This window comes from Pararge aegeria, chromosome 13 (assembly GCF_905163445.1).
Source record: "Pararge aegeria chromosome 13, ilParAegt1.1, whole genome shotgun sequence".
NCBI lineage: Eukaryota > Metazoa > Arthropoda > Insecta > Lepidoptera > Nymphalidae > Pararge > Pararge aegeria.
Genome location: NC_053192.1, coordinates 941,765 through 957,425, shown reverse-complemented (window position 1 = coordinate 957,425; position 15,661 = coordinate 941,765). Strand labels below are relative to the sequence as shown.

Sequence of the window (15,661 nt, the reverse complement as noted above, 5' to 3'; positions counted from 1 at the left end):
ACCTATTCGAATATTACTTTCTACTCTAGTGTAAATTATAGGAACAGTGACTGAAATCACTGGCAAACCGCGGCAAGGGATTTTCTTATAGGCTGTTTTTCAAGGCACCAAAAAAGTAATATTGACTTATTATATACAGTGTAGACATAGGAAACAATTGGGTAAGATGTAAAAAGTCAATGTCTCTTAACTGTTTACCTTAGGTATTCTATATACATATATTATGTACATAGTATATATGAAATATATTCAGTTCGAAACAGCACCATTTGTTATTTCAATAAAACTTCTTAAGGCGCGGTAGTGAAGAAACATTTCTTTAATATTTATTATTATTGACAATCTTCTCACATCTTTCCATAAACAATACAAAACGAATGTTCCTTTAATAATTAACAAAACTGTTGTCATTCCTAGCAAACTGATCTTGACATGCAACTTTGGTTTTTTTTTAATTGTAATAAAACTAATAGCACTTATTAGGAACGAAAGAATCGAGAGATAATCCAGAAGGGACAAAACAGAATAGTTTAGTAAGAACACTTATCTGACCATTCTAGCACGCTGGGTACTCGAAAATGAAATAATGAACATACAAGTTTACTATTTTAGTAATTAAAGTGTAGGATATTTTGAGCGAGGCAAGGTTTTTACTAACGTTGAATCCAATATTCTTTTAAATTTTGAGAGTTGAGTCCTTTCCGTTATACTAGTTTTAAATATCAGCTTCAAGTCTCAACAGCGGAATAAAATGTAATGCATCAAGTCAATTTGAATCGAGGAAGTGTCTGTTGGTGCGGCTCGCTAGGCGGGGTCGCGCGGCGGCGCGGGGTCGGGCGGGTCCAGCGCCGAGCACCGGCACGAACACGAGCTCACCGGGCACTCCGAGTGCTCGCTGCGGACAACGACACAACACAGCTCGAAGCATAAAACAGATTAGACTATAAGTGGCACTTCTTTGACCTTGACAAACGTCTCCTTTGTCCCTACAAAAGGACAACCGCAACAGTAATAAAATTTGCATTTTCGCTTTCATGCATTGCATTGGAGATATCTAGCTTAGCTATCTAGCTTAGCAGCTTTTATCTTCTTTTTTACAAAGATAGGTTATTAAGAGAGCCAATGCCGTTTACCGAACCATGATAGACTGTCTAGATATCATTTATAGGCATTTAACTGAAAATCGACGTAAATCTATACAGGAGCGTGTCGGAAATTTGAACGGGTTTTCGCGACTTCATGATAGGTTAAATTACAACTGGTGAGTTGCTTGCTGGCATCTTCCGGCGTTCTGAATCGGTGGTAGAGTCAGTTTTGTTTCGTGTTTTCAAATCAGGAACAGTAGTTGTCGCGCACCTGAACCACTGCAGCAGATGCTGCGCGTGGCCGCCGTGCCGGCACGCCACGCACCAGCTGAACCAGCCGCCGAACGCGTTGGCGGGCGCGGCGGCCGCGGGGGGCGCGGGGGGCGGCGCGCCGGGCAGCGCGGCCACGCCCCCCGCGCTCGTGCCCAGGTGCAGCGAGCACACGCCGCAGCGCGGCAGCGGCTTGCGGCAGTTCGGGCACGACGAGATTTGCTGTTACGTTTGTTATTTGTGTATATTTTACTACTCCTTTTTGTGTACAACCTAACCCTATAGTAACCAACCTAACCCAAACATAAGTATATTTTCCCTTTTCCTTTAATGGGTTGCCTGGCAATGATTGCTTTTTAGCTTTAAGGCCGTCCATTGTATCTGTGTTATATTTAGTTTTTTTTTTATTACAATTTCATTGCGTTAGGTGTACAATAAAATGTATTTTCATTTTGTTTCATTCCATCGTCACTTAAACCGATCGACGTGCACTGCTGGACATAGGTTTTTTGTGAGTACGTCACGTCACGTTCTGTTCTATCTAGAAAACTATTCTGTAATGTTTTATTAGAGTCAGCTGATGTTTCGGCCGGCGTTCCTCAAGGCGGTGTACTATCCCCTATGTAGCTTTCACAATTTTCATCAATAAAAAGTATTATCTTTCACTAGCATTTCTATGCAGACGATTTGCAGCTACACAGGAGCACAACAGAAACTGATCTCACTGATTGTATTTGCATTGGTAGATGAAAAACGAAAATGACGCCTAAACGTAGAAACGACGTTCGACACCTTCATCTTGGCGGCGGGCGGCGGCAGGCGCGCGAAGGCGGGGCGCGGGCGCGCCGTGGCCGCGGCCGCCACGGGCTTGCCGCAGTAGGTGCAGGCCACGCCGGCGCCCGCGCGCGCCGCGCCCGCGCCCGCCGCCGCCAGCCAGGCGTCCAGCAGGCAGCGCGGCCACCACAGGCGCCAGGCGTCCAGCAGCGCGCGGTAGGCGGCCAGCCAGCCGCGCACGCGCGCGTCGCGCAGCAGCTCGGGCGGGCAGCAGCGCGCGGCCAGCAGCGCGGCGGACTGCACGTCGCCCGACGCGTCCAGCCAGCGCTGCAGCGCGCCCAGCCCGTCCGCGCTCACGCCCGTGAGCAGCAGCGCGCCCAGCGAGCCGCGCGCGCGCAGCCCGTCGCGCGTGCGCGCCACGAACTCGTGCAGCCGCCCGTCGGGCAGGTGGATGCACGCGAAGGCCACGCGGTCCTCCAGCCGCATCTCCGTCTCGGCCTGCGGGCACGGGGCGTCAGAGGCGGCCGGGCGCGGCGGCGCGCGCGGGGCTCACCAGCACGGCGGCGTAGTCCGGCGGCGCGTCGGCGGCGGGCGCGTGCGCGGCGGCCAGGAAGTGCAGCAGCGCGCGCAGGTAGGGGTCGGGCAGCGCGGGCGCGGCGGCGGCCAGCGCCTCGCGCCACAGCCGCTCGTCGCCCGGCGCCAGCGCCAGCGCCGCCACGCGCAGGCGCGGCTCCTGCGCGCGCGCCAGCACGTCGAGCGCGGCGCGCAGGCGCAGGTGGAAGGCGGCCAGCGCGGCGGCGCGGCACGGCGTGCCCGCGGCCTCGGCGCGCTCCACGCCCGCGCCGGCGTTCTCCCAGCCCCAGCCCCACCCGCACAGCTGCAGCGCGCGCGTGCGCTCCGCGCTCCTGCCGGATGGCGGACTTTAAATCGAGCATATAAGTATTTATTCGGACAAGGAAGGAGTGTCACCATTTTGCGAAATTTTAACAAAAAGCTTTATTGTGACTTAAACATAACAGTGAAATATATAACGAAGCGGACTTTTTGTAGATAATAATGATTACTTGAAACATGTAGTACATTTCTTTGTACATCGTCGATCAGTTCCGCGGCGTACGCCAGTAAAGCTCCAAATCGATATGACATTTTTAACAAACATCGTTATATTTCAGACAATATACAGAAAACCATAATAAAATATCACTAAAACCTTCCGCATGAGTAACCTGTGTTCATTATTCAAAACCGTATGATAACCCGTTCGGTAGTTTTTTTTTAGTTTTTCGCGGCTATACAGACAGACGCGGCGAGGGACATCTTCATCCAATGTTGAAAACTCGGATTAACTCTGCCTGTAGCAAGTTAGAGCCCTCATTGGAACCTGACCTGTAAATCGTAACCTTCCGGTTGGGCAGGTCGGGCAGGATCGCAGACACCACCTCGGAGCGGTACCCCTCCCCGGGGGAGCGCAACACGCTCATCACGCCCGGGTGCTTCCAGGGACTGTTCCGGATACAGCCTGCACCGTATTTGTAATTATCATTTAATCACACATAATCAATTTGACAATAATACTGTACTGTAATATACTACCTAATTTATATACATTTTGACGCTCAGTTAACAGCGAATGTTTTGGACTCGTTTGAATCGAAAATAAATATGCTTCTTTTGATTTAATATTTTTACAGGGTGAGTCTTAATGTAAAATACTTATCCATCCTTCAATATTATTTCGTAATTCTGTTACACGTTGTATAAACAATATATATTTTCCAAGAATTTAATTAGAACCATCAAATATGACGCCGCTAAATGTTAAATACACTCTTGCGTCGAATAACGAAAGCCAAGCAGTCAAAAAAGATCCAAGGAATTACCGTCCTCGACAAGCGATTTGCTGAGAGCCAAGAAATGCCACAGTCCTCTCAGTGCCTCGTCGTCGGCGAGGTCAGCGTTCTGCCATAGGTCAGGCTAAAATTGAATTATAAACATTTAATTTAATACTGTTATTTAAGCTCACGCTCAACCTAGCGTTTATTAACGCAAAGGATTGTTACAAGTGGGTGGCAAACCTTACTCTATAAGCACTTTTGAAACATGAAGTCTGTGTTTTAGTGACTTCACTGGCGATCCGGAAGGCAGATTCTACCGGAATTAACCCAAAAAGAAATTCAACAGTTAGATAGTTCCAAAAACATAAAAAATTAACTGTTTAATTTTTAATTCGTCCAGGATACAATATTGGCGCACTACATTAGCATCGATGTCTTAAAACAAGCAAATAAATATACAATACCGATATTTTTGTTTATTTTTATTTTATTTTATTCATTTATTTGTAATCAACAGCGTTGCATACAATATAATTTTACATTTAGACTTAATGCTAAAATAAGGCCAAATAGGATTACAATCCTTAGCTTGACAATTTACTTAAATGCTATACTTAAACTACTAATTACAACAGGTTTGGAAATTTGAAGAAACTAAACAATTTAAACAAGCTTTACAATTTAACAAGATATTAATAATACAAAAGAGTAGTAAGATAATTACAAAAGTGTGTGTGTGTGTGTTTGTAGTGTGTGTGTGTGTGTGTGTGTGTGTGTGTGTATGTATGTGTGTGTGTGTGTGTGTGTGTGTGTGTGTGTGTGTGCGCGTGTGTGTGAGAGAGAGTATGCATTGATAATATGTATTTATGTACTATTATAGATATTAATATAAATATTATAACTTACACGTTATTAAGTTTCCGATGTAGGCTAGATATTTCTGTTTTTAATTGTATTTTGGATAAGTGAAAAAGATCAATATCTGAGTAAGTTTTATTATAGGTACGTGCCAGGCGTAAAAGCACGGAATTTCGAGCGTAGATTGTATTTGATTTTGGTACACGTAATAGCTGCGGTTTTCGAGGCCTAAAGGAGGAAGCATTGAGTGAAAATGCAGACAGCAGTCTAGGACAGTCAATTCGTCCAGTCAAAATAGCTTGTAGCAGTAGCATGTCACTTTGGTTTCTTCTTAGTTCCAGGGAGTCAATTTTGTAATAAGTACAGGCTTCTTTGTAACTGTTAAATTTTTTGAATTCTTTGAAGGCCAGGTACTTAAGAAATTGTTTTTGTATTGATTCAAGCCTATGAGTATGTATAATATAATAGGGTGACCAAATGTTGCATGCATATTCGAGAATACTACGAACATACGCAAAATACAAGGTTTTTATACATTCTATATTACTGAAATTACGTGTTACTCGTTTAATAAATCCTAGTTGTTTGTAGGCTTTGTCCGCCACAACTTCGACGTGGTCATTCATCGATAGTTTAGTGTCAATTTTAATACCCAGGTCTCGGACGGTTTGGACTTTAGCAATGTTTGAACCATTGATTTGATAGTCGTAAGTTATTGAGCTAGTTTTACGGGATAGAGTAATGTGGTGACATTTTTTAACGTTAACAATAATTCTATTCCTGGCATAGTACTTACTCAGGTTGTTTAAGTCTTCTTGCAGCCGAGAACAATCCTCAAGGAAACGTATTTTAAGGAAAATTTTCATATCGTCAGCAAACATTAAATGTTGCGCATGGCTGAAACAGCTACCAATATCATAAAGATAGGCGTTGTATAAGAGGGGACCAAGGATAGACCCTTGGGGTACCCCTGACGGTATGGTTACAAAGTTGCTCCTAGCACTGCCCGTTACTACAGCCTGCATACGGTTTTTGATGTATGAAGTCAGCCATCGGAGCAAGTTCCCGCTTATTCCTAGGACGCTTAGCTTGTGGAGTAGGATCACGTGATCCACACGGTCGAAAGCTTTTTCGAAATCCGTGTAGATCACATCCACCTGGCATCTCTCATCCATGCTTCGCAATACATAGTCCGTGAAGACTGCTAAGTTGGTAACAGTGGAACGATTTTTCATGAAGCCATGCTGCTCGTAAGGGATAGATCTCGAAATGATTGGGGATATGTATGAATAAATAACTGATTCGAAAAGTTTGCTCATTACGTTAAGAATAGAGATAGGTCGGTAATTCTCTATTTGAGTTTTTTATCCACTTTTATGAATGGGGACTATTAGTGCTTGTTTCCAGATGTCTGGGAAACTGCAGTAGACATTTAAAGAGAGGTTAAAGATGATCGTGAGAGGTTTCGCCAGATTCGTAGCACATTTGGTTAGAAAAATTGGAGGAATACCATCGCTACCGGCTCCCTTATTAGTTTTTAGAGTTTTGAGAAGCTTGAGTACAGTATTCTCGTCAATGGTGATTTTACAGATGGATTCTTTATAGCTCGAATTTGAGTGGCTCATAGCGTCGTAGGAACTTGCCGGTTTTGCGAAAACACTCTCAAAATATTCACTGAAACCGTAACAAGCAGACTCTTCATCTGTGTATACGGTGTTGCCTAATGTAAGCTTGGTGGGGTATCCATTTTTACTATTTCTAAGAGATTTAGTGAAGGAAAAGAGAAGCTTAGGGTCCTTTGCGATGTAAGTTTGCATATTTTGGATGTAAGAGGTGTAACACTTATTCTGTATTTGTTTTTGTCTCGCTCTTAGAATAGCAAACTCATCATAATCGCGGGGATTTTTGTACACTTTCCATTCTTTGTGCTTACGGAGTTTATCTTTCACTATGTGGATTAAAGGTTTAGAATACCATACTGGAAAATTAGATTTGTACTTTACTTTTACTGGGACAAATCTCTTAATTGCTTCGTTTAGAATGGAATAAAATATTTCAACTACATCGTTCATTGATTTAGCTGAGAGTGCTTCGTGCCAATTGATATTGGACAAATGCTCGTTGATTTGCCTGTAGTCTCCTTTGAAAAAGTTGGGTTTTTTGACAGGTTTTTGGCGAGTGTTACGAAGAAGCAGATTAGAGAGATTGAATTGGAGACACGGGTGAAACGTGTCTTCGGGGACTAGAGGATTTGGGCAGTGGTTCACACCGAAGTCAATATTACTGAACAAAAGATCCAAGGTGTTATGCTTACTGTTAGGAATAGTATTAAGTTGTTTTAGTCCAGATAGGTTACATATATCTATTATATTCATAAAGGCATTATGTAACTCAACTGGTCCGCGTTTGCGGATGGTGGGTCCGGAGTCAGACCACGTTACGTTAGGTAGATTGAAGTCTCCGGCTAAGATAATGTAGTCGTTAGGGTACTGGGCAATGAGCTCAGCAAGTCGAGAGGAAATGGATTCAAGTCGAGTCGGTAAGATGTTGTCTGGTGGCGCATAGATTAACCCGATGTGAATATTACGAGTACCTTGAATTTGCTGGGACTGAGCGGGTATAGTCGCCCATAAAGATTCGACGTCAGGACACGTCCATTCCCGATGGAGCTGTATATTTAACTCTTTACGCGCACATAATAAGACTCCGCCACCCTTTTTTTTAGTGGATGTCTTTGAGTTTCGATCACACCGAAGGACGTCATATCTATCATCGCAAATTTCACGGTCGTAAATACCTTCTGTTAACCATGATTCTGTGATTAAGATGAGATCATATCTGTGATTTAAAATATTTAGTCGAAACATCTCAGTTTTGGTACGCAAACCACGTACATTTTGGTAAAGTAATTCTATGGGACTAGCGCCTGTGGACATAACGTGGTCAATACAAACATAAAACTATAATATATACTGTATTTTGAAGAATTACGTGGTTTACGACGTGTTGCTCTTAAAGGGTAAGTGTAGGCTAGAAGGCAATTATTTGAAGCATGGAGAGGAAATTTGGAAACAGAGTTACTAAAGTAGTGTGTGCTTGTTTTATTGAGTGTAGTATGAGGTGCAAAAGAGAACTGTAGGATGTGTGGTTTAGTTTGCTGAAATTTATTTATGTGTAGTGCATAATATGATGAATGAAATATTAGAGTGTGTAAGTTATTGTGTCGAGTATGGAATAGTCGTGTATGTTGCGAATATTTAGTACAGGTACTAAAGTCATTTATAAAAAGATAATTCGAGGAAAGTTTAACGCTTACGGTCACTTTATTTTGGATAGATCCTTTTCGAGACGTATGTTCAAAGCAGGTGATTCCTCGTTTTTTCTTAAAAAAATATTGCAGTTACGTACCCATACATACTTGTAAGCCTTTTGTTGTGCAAGAGTTTTAGTAGCTTTTAGTAACTGCTTGTTTTCCGGTGTTAGGTGCTCGTTTACGAAAATTTTTTTCTCCGTGCCTTCGATGCCTATGTCTTTCGTACAAACGCCCTTTTTTCTTTTTAATCCGGAGAGTAGATTGTCTTTGCACAGTCGGTTTTTCATTTTTACTACAATGGGCTTGGGTCTTCCCGTTATGGTCTTTTGTGGTTGGACACGGTGTGCAAATTCGATATCGCCCTGCTTGAGTTCAACGCCCGCATGCCTGGCAATCTTTAAAACAAGATCCACTGGCGATTCACTACTCGTTTGAGGCAGCCCTACGATTTCTAAGTTGTTAATTCTTGCCTGTTGCTGTTGTCTGCCGAACTGGGCGCGCAGGTCCGATACCTGATCATCAGATGCATCGATGCGCTCCTGTAGTACGCGTAAGTCGTTTTTGAGATGATCGTTTTCTATCTGGAGCTGACTGTAAGAGGCCTGAAGTTGGGAGAATTCTGACGACAGAGATGCGATTTCGCTTTTTATTTCCGCAAAAATGGTCGTTTTAAGTTCCTCGACTATTTCGAACTTGATTGTTTTCAGCTTAGAGTCTAAGATGTTCTCAAAACGACAGAGTAACTTTGAGTTATCAGTTAACTCTTTTGTGACGTCACGTTTGGACAACGCATCATCAGAATCGTCACAAACCGAGCGCTGGATCTTGTTTAATTTGTCAACTCGAACTGGCGTGTTACTGTTGTCCCCGCCTTTTCGTGCTGCAGCAACGCAGTTCGGGCACTTCCACTGAGTCCTCGCTTGCGTCGAGTCACCCGTAAATCCAACGCAGTCAGAGTGATACATACAGCTACACAGATTGCATTTTATCCGCTTTACGGTTACGCTGATGTGCTCTTTGCATGCTTCACAAGTACCAACCATTGTTGTAACGAAATTATAAAATGAAATTAAAAACGAAAATAATCTCGGCACGTAGTTGGTAGGATTCGAACCGGGTGTTATGCGAATTTAAGGCAGCTGTAGTACCAAACTCGCTACTGATGCACGTACTAAAAGTGGCGAAATAGTTGGCCAGGATGATGTTCCGGTCTCGTAGCGACAGGCCACGTAATGTGATTAGTTTTCTACCCACTTTTGAATATGTTTAATAGTATTACTATGAACTACTATTTTTTGTGATAAATCTAAATTTTCAACACTAATTGATAAAAATCAGTTATAAGTAAGTCGAAACACCACTGCACATTGCACAATTTCAAGGTCTGAGGGAGATTTAATGTTATCTTTACGTTCTTTGTAGTATGAAAACACAGAGACTTGTCAGTATTTACAACACGGGTTTTTACCGGATTTCTTTAAAAGCTAGCTTCACAAACACTTCCACTGTTGCTTTACACTGTTATAAGTTTAAACAGAACTTATTTTTGGACAATTTGCGTTGTATTATATTTTTAATAATAGTTTATCACGGAGCTAATATGCCGTTGGCGACACTAGCGCCGTTTTTTTGGCAACCTTGGCGACATAAAACTGACGTATCCGTTCTACTGATGGCCAGTTCTTACTGCTTTCGTTATGAGAGGTGAGTAAAACAAGTAGGTTAAACGATGACGCCCCGCCTTTTCAAAATGAACGATCTAAGATTTTTAACGTTGGTAGATTCACTACAAACAGCCTTGTTGTTTCAAAAGCGCTATAGAGTAAACCTAGCCGTTAATTGCCGTCACCTTGAGGCCGTAGTGGTTGGCGGCGCGCGCGCGGGCCACGTGCGACACGTCGGGCACGTGCGCGTACAGGGACGCGTGCGTGCGCCGCAGCGCGCCCGCGCCCGCCCACGCCAGCGCGCCCGCCGCGCCCCACGCCAGCGGCGCGCGCTCGCCCACCGTGTACTCCGACAGCGCGCCTGCGGTTACCTCCTCGGGTGACACAACTTAAAGCGATACTATAAAGCTTCGCTCGTTAACAATTTTTGGCTCATGATAAGATACATGATTTTACAAAATGTTATTCTCTCCCACAGCTTTACTACTACTGACGTCGTCTGAGATTCGTCGCGGAAGTTAGCTGCGAGTGTAGGTCCGCGCAGCTAGTTAAGAGTTAGTTTATAAATGGTAATTGTTGAATATAATAATGTTTGCTAAACTATTTGCATTGATTGTTTGATGGATAACAAAAAAAAATTGTAATTGGTTTAAATTATGTAGTTTGACTTCAGTATTACATAGACTTGGAGGTAATTGATTTTGTTCAAAAGCAACGTTGATACAAGTCGGTACGTGGCGTACGACTTAGCATGCTCGACGGAGCAATCGGCCGTCGATCCTAGCTATTATGTAGACTACAACACTTAATAATTTTCCTTTTCTCAAACATGATATTCGGGATAACTCGAAATTGCTGTACTGGCTAAATACACCGGAGTAGCGATCGGCAAAAATTGTATGAAAATCCATATAAGTAGTTGCCAAATAAATAGCACAGTAAACTAATGTGGAGTAACTGTCTGCGCGTCGGCCGCACCTGTCAGCGCGAGCGCCAGCAGGCGCGCTGGCTGCGCGGGGTGGCAGGCGAAGGCGGCCAGCGGCGCCTCGCTCACGACCACGTCGCGCTCCAGCGCCGAGCCCTCCGCGGGCTCCGCCTCCTCCGGCGCCGCCGGGGACGACGCCTGCGGCGCAACAATTAATGGCCTGCCCTGTCCGCCAATAGGCATGGCGACAGTATCAAAGAATCGCTAAAATTTTGTTATGAGTAGTGAGATTGGTTCGTATTTTCAACAATTGCACAATCTAACGTTCTGCCGTGACAGATGAAATCGCGAACTCAAAATTTTATTTAAACAAAACTTTGTACCCTTTGAACTTTTAGACGAAAAAAAACTTCGAAATCAAGGTGCAAACTTTTTCGTTATCAATACCGATATCAATAATCTTTAGCGAGCACTTACTAAAGCTATCATTTGCCTATCACATCACGATATGACACCCGACGAGCGTTCTGGCAGGATATATTTTGACTAGATACTTCCTACGATATTTGGAAGTACCCAGTGGCGTGCATTTCATACATTCACAAAAGCACTGCATACCCTAAAATTGATATATAACTCGTATAGGAGGAGAATTTTTGCCGTTTTATGCAGTTTTCCTGCTTAATGCATACCCTGGTAAGAAACCCAGTGCACGCCACTGGAAGCACCTAGTCAAGTTTTTCAAAATTAGTCGTCATGGCTATTTTGTTTTCGTTCTATTATTTATAAAATTAACAAAACGACATTTTTATAAGGTGATTTTTCATGTTTTTGCAGTTATAATTACCAAGCATATGGGCCATCTGATGGCAATCAGAAAATCATCACGAAGTATCTAGTATTTCGTTATTCGTTTTCTATTTCTGAAACTGTTTGGCTGAACTAGGTGACACAGACGTTTAAGGGCTCCTACAAGGGCATATAGGGTATCAGTGTGGTTGTGTATGGTGGCAGTGTGAGGCCGCTCACCGCGCAGTCGCTGTGCTGGATGTCGTGCAGGCGCAGCGAGCCCGAGTCCCGCTGCAGCGACACCAGCAGGCTGGCTCTGCAACAGCGCCGCCGTGAGCCACCCCGGCCCACCCCGGCCCACCCCGGCCCACGACTACGAGCCTTCGTACTCGAGAGCCATGTGGTGTCCATTCGTCGAGAGTGACACTTTAAATCTCTCGAAAGTTGGCCTTATTTCAGCGATCAAGGATTAGGTTTGGCAGTCAATCTTAGTAATCTTCTAAAGACTTCAGAGATGCTCTTTAGCACTTTAAGTATAGTTTTAAAACACGTTGTTCAACGACGGCTCTTAGTGTAACATTTCTATTTTTCACAGCGGTATAACATCATCACTTCAATCAATTAATGGCCACTGTTGGACATAGGTCTTTCTAAAACATCTCATAGCGACTCGTTTGACGTCGTCTGTCCACCTTTTTGGGGGCCGACTGACGTTGCGTTTTCCGATGCGGAGTCGACATTCCAGCACCTCGGGACCACAACGCTTCGTTGAGCTACGTCGGTAACTCTACTTCTTCTTCTCATTTCTGATTTGATCACAGAGAGATACTCCAGATATCTTCATCGCCCGTTGAGTGACTAAGAACCTACTTAGGAGGCCGCGTTTCAAAATTCAAAATTCATTTCTTTCTAGTAGGCCTCGTATATAAGCACTTTTGAAACGTCAAGTCAGTCTGTTTGTACCACCGGTTCGAAAGGCAGATTCCGCTGGGAAGAGCCGGCAAGAAACTCCGCAGCTGATCAATGTAGTCTAAAAATGCCCTCCATATGAAGGCCCCAGCCCGGCGCGTACCTGGTGGGGCTCCACTGGATCTTGCGCGGCGGGCGCGGCAGCGGCAGCGCCAGCAGCGGCGCGGCCAGCGCGCGCGCGTCCCACAGCGCCACGCCGCCGTCGCCGCGCGCCGCCAGCAGCCAGCCGCGCGGCGCCGCGCACGCGCCCAGCCACTGCCGCGCGCTCGCCACGCCCGCCGCGCGCGCGCCGCCCTCTGCGGGCACCGATGCGTCTGTCAGCTCGCTGGACTACACACGCCTTCCAGAACTCTCAGGCGTGCAGCTTTCCTTACGATGTTCTCCTCCACAGTTGGAGCCAGTGATTTACACACAGTGAAGTCTATCACCGCATCTTAATCAATTAATGAATTCACACGACGTAGAACGAAAGAAGCTAAAGTGTTCATTTGTTTTTTTTTTCAATAGCAACAGCTCTCTATGTGATAGCAACTTTGAAATTTAAATTGAACGACGATATATAAAAGGATAGACATTTTATACGAAAGATTAGTTCTTTACAACCCATTTAATATAGTAAAAAGTAAGTTTGCGTGTGTATATGTATGTGTGTGTGTTTGTGTGGGGTGGATGCGTGCGGGCGTGTATATGGTTGTGTGTGTATGTGAGTGCGTGTGTCTGTTTGTTTGTGTGTGTGTATATGTGTGTAAGTGTAAAAAGGAGTATAATTGAAACAATTGTAATATAATGATTACAACTGTTAATTTGGCTGGTTAATATCATAAACAAAATACTGTGCCTGCATTAAACAAACACCCAATTGCAGAGCATACATGTTAGCACAGTAGCTGGGTGGAATGCCGAGCGAATAAGTGCATTAGAGACCCTACGTGCCGGCCTGTTCCGACGAATCAGGTACAGCCAGGAACAGAAGCACTGCTGGATGATTTAAAACGTCAAAATCTTACCTCTCAGGTCAAATATTTTTAGGTGCTTTTGGTTCATGGAAGCAACCAGGGTGCATGGCGCGAAGCTACACCACGACACCGTGTGCGCTGACTCGCCCACCGCCGCCTCCGCCACTGGCCGCGGCGGTTCCGCAGCGGAGGGCGACGTACCATCTACAACAGGGAGATTATAAATTGGTTTTTCGATAGAAGCAAAACCTGTATCCTTACTCAAATTATAATATAAATGCGAAAGTTTTTGATTGTTTGTTTGTCTTTCCTTTACTATATGTGCAATTAATTAACTTGATTTTTAGCAAGGAGGTAGTTGAAACTTTTAATCAAAGGAAAAGAAACAGCTTCCACAAGATTTGTAAAAAACTGTCAACCTATATGTGCACCACATTACTATGTAGAAGAACAAATTACCTGAAAACTCATCAGTACTGCATGTCTGCACATCCCACAGTTGTATACAGGAATCGCTGCGATGCTTCTCCAGCCCCACAGCCAGTAGATTGCTTTCAGTGCGATTCCATGCCACTGAGTTGCAAGCACGAGGGTACCGGGCAACTGTGAGATATAGGAGCAAAATAAAACTTAAATTCTGAGAAAAACTGATTAACTAAACTTCTAGGCTTTCTGAACTATTACACTCTAGGCTTCTTTTTATTGCATTTTAAACATATCCATATTTTAATAGCCTATTAATAAAACTTTACATCTCACACCACTAATATAATTTATAGACTCTAAAATTCCAAAATAAATCAGATACAAGTATATGTTTATCACCGGCTTGTTTTACTGACCAGTAAAGTAATTGAAAACATTCTTACTGTTAACAAAACAAGAAAAGTATGGGAAAAAAAATGTTTACCACACAATGACAATCGCTTCACAGTACAGACAACTAATAAAAACAAACTAATTTGTATGTAGTTTAGAAGATGCAATTGCTATTCAGATGGAAATGGGTGTATTTGATATAGATTACAAAATTTAATCTGCACATTGTTGGGGAATCAGTAAATAATTTTTTGAGTATGTTTGACTTATTGAGGTTACTATGCTGTTACATAAACATAGATATATATAGAATCTCTTACAGTTTTGGTCAATAATGTCAAATTATAAACTTACCAAATTCCCGTCCAACTAGTCCAAGAGGGTCATAAGTCTGTTTCAGACTAGTCAGTGTGACTTTGCCGCTAACATGGCCCAGTGCAAGCAAGGGGTCTGGGTGGTCAGCTATAGCACTTATGTCCACACATCGCACTCCACTAGCACTTTGCGATGCTATCACTACTGCACCTCGGGTTGATGACAGTTGAGTAACTGCAAATTATTTATAAATACCAGTGATACACTATTAAAATCATCTCCATACAGGAAAGTATAGGCCAACAATGAACCTCAAAAGTGAGACAACTGAGACGCCCTTTAACGCGTTTCTGATACACGCTTTAACTGCACCATTAAGTGAGACTCAAGCTAAATGGTAAGACTGTTAGACTAAAATCTAAGTACTTAAATCAGTTACAAACATGTAGTCTTTTTTTCTATATCTTGAAGACGAGAAACCTCGTATAGGGTTATGTCTTGACCCCAGACGATGAACTTGTCTTGATGAACAGGCGACCAAATCACATCTAGCTTAGCGCTCGACATAATTTCTAAATATTGTTTTAGCCGGGCAAGTAAATAACATAGTTTTAGAAATTATTTTCATTCCAAATACACTATTTTTATTTACATGGACTAAATTATAAAAATATTTTGAATTTTGATTTCACACAGTTGACGTTTCGTCAATTTGACATTTTATTGACATCATTGGCACCTGGCATTGACATTCGATTCACAGATCACGCAAATTACTTATTTGCTTTACGGATAGCCATAAATCAAAAGAAGAAGAAGAAGACTTATGCGTTGAGTAATTTTGATTGAGTTTGATTCGCTTGTATTATTTATCAAGACCTTTACATTTTTAGATACAATTCTTGAGCTTTATTCGCCGTAGTTGTGTACAATTTTAAACTTTTAAATAAAGCTACAAGGGATTCAAACGTACCATGGTCTATTACTATCCCAGAAAGTTATTTAATTATATTTAGATTAAAACTATTATGAGAGTAATAATTCATAAAAACAGTAATAATTTAAGTTTACATTTAATAATAATGTCAA

At 43.1% G+C, this 15,661-nt stretch overlaps 1 protein-coding gene across 1 annotated transcript; it reads right to left on the bottom strand.

Moving 5' to 3' along the window:
* Positions 1–295: 295 nt before the first annotated feature.
* Positions 296–15,273, bottom strand: LOC120628917 (GATOR complex protein MIOS). Its single transcript, XM_039897587.1, has 14 exons — positions 15,016–15,273; positions 14,612–14,806; positions 13,898–14,041; positions 13,490–13,642; positions 12,586–12,778; positions 11,754–11,829; positions 10,778–10,922; positions 9,985–10,160; positions 4,010–4,103; positions 3,516–3,648; positions 2,683–3,034; positions 2,148–2,627; positions 1,357–1,577; positions 296–895 (listed from the first exon to the last, which is right to left on the bottom strand). Exons 1-14 carry the CDS (start codon positions 15,137–15,139, stop codon positions 805–807), a joined length of 2,577 nt encoding a protein of 858 aa, XP_039753521.1. The 5' UTR covers positions 15,140–15,273; the 3' UTR covers positions 296–804.
* Between the last annotated feature and the right edge of the window lie 388 nt (positions 15,274–15,661).

Excerpts from the sequence above, each read along its gene's own strand:
- LOC120628917 (XM_039897587.1), bottom strand. The coding sequence starts at position 15,139 with ATGTCGAGCGCTAAGCTAGATGTGATTTGGTCGCCTGTTCATCAAGAC. Across the intron at positions 12,779-13,489 it reads AAAAATATTTGACCTGAGAG|AGGGCGGCGCGCGCGCGGCG; the intron begins GTAAGATTTTGA and ends CGGTGCCCGCAG. Across the intron at positions 896-1,356 it reads CATCTGCTGCAGTGGTTCAG|CGAGCACTCGGAGTGCCCGG; the intron begins GTGCGCGACAAC and ends CGTTGTCCGCAG.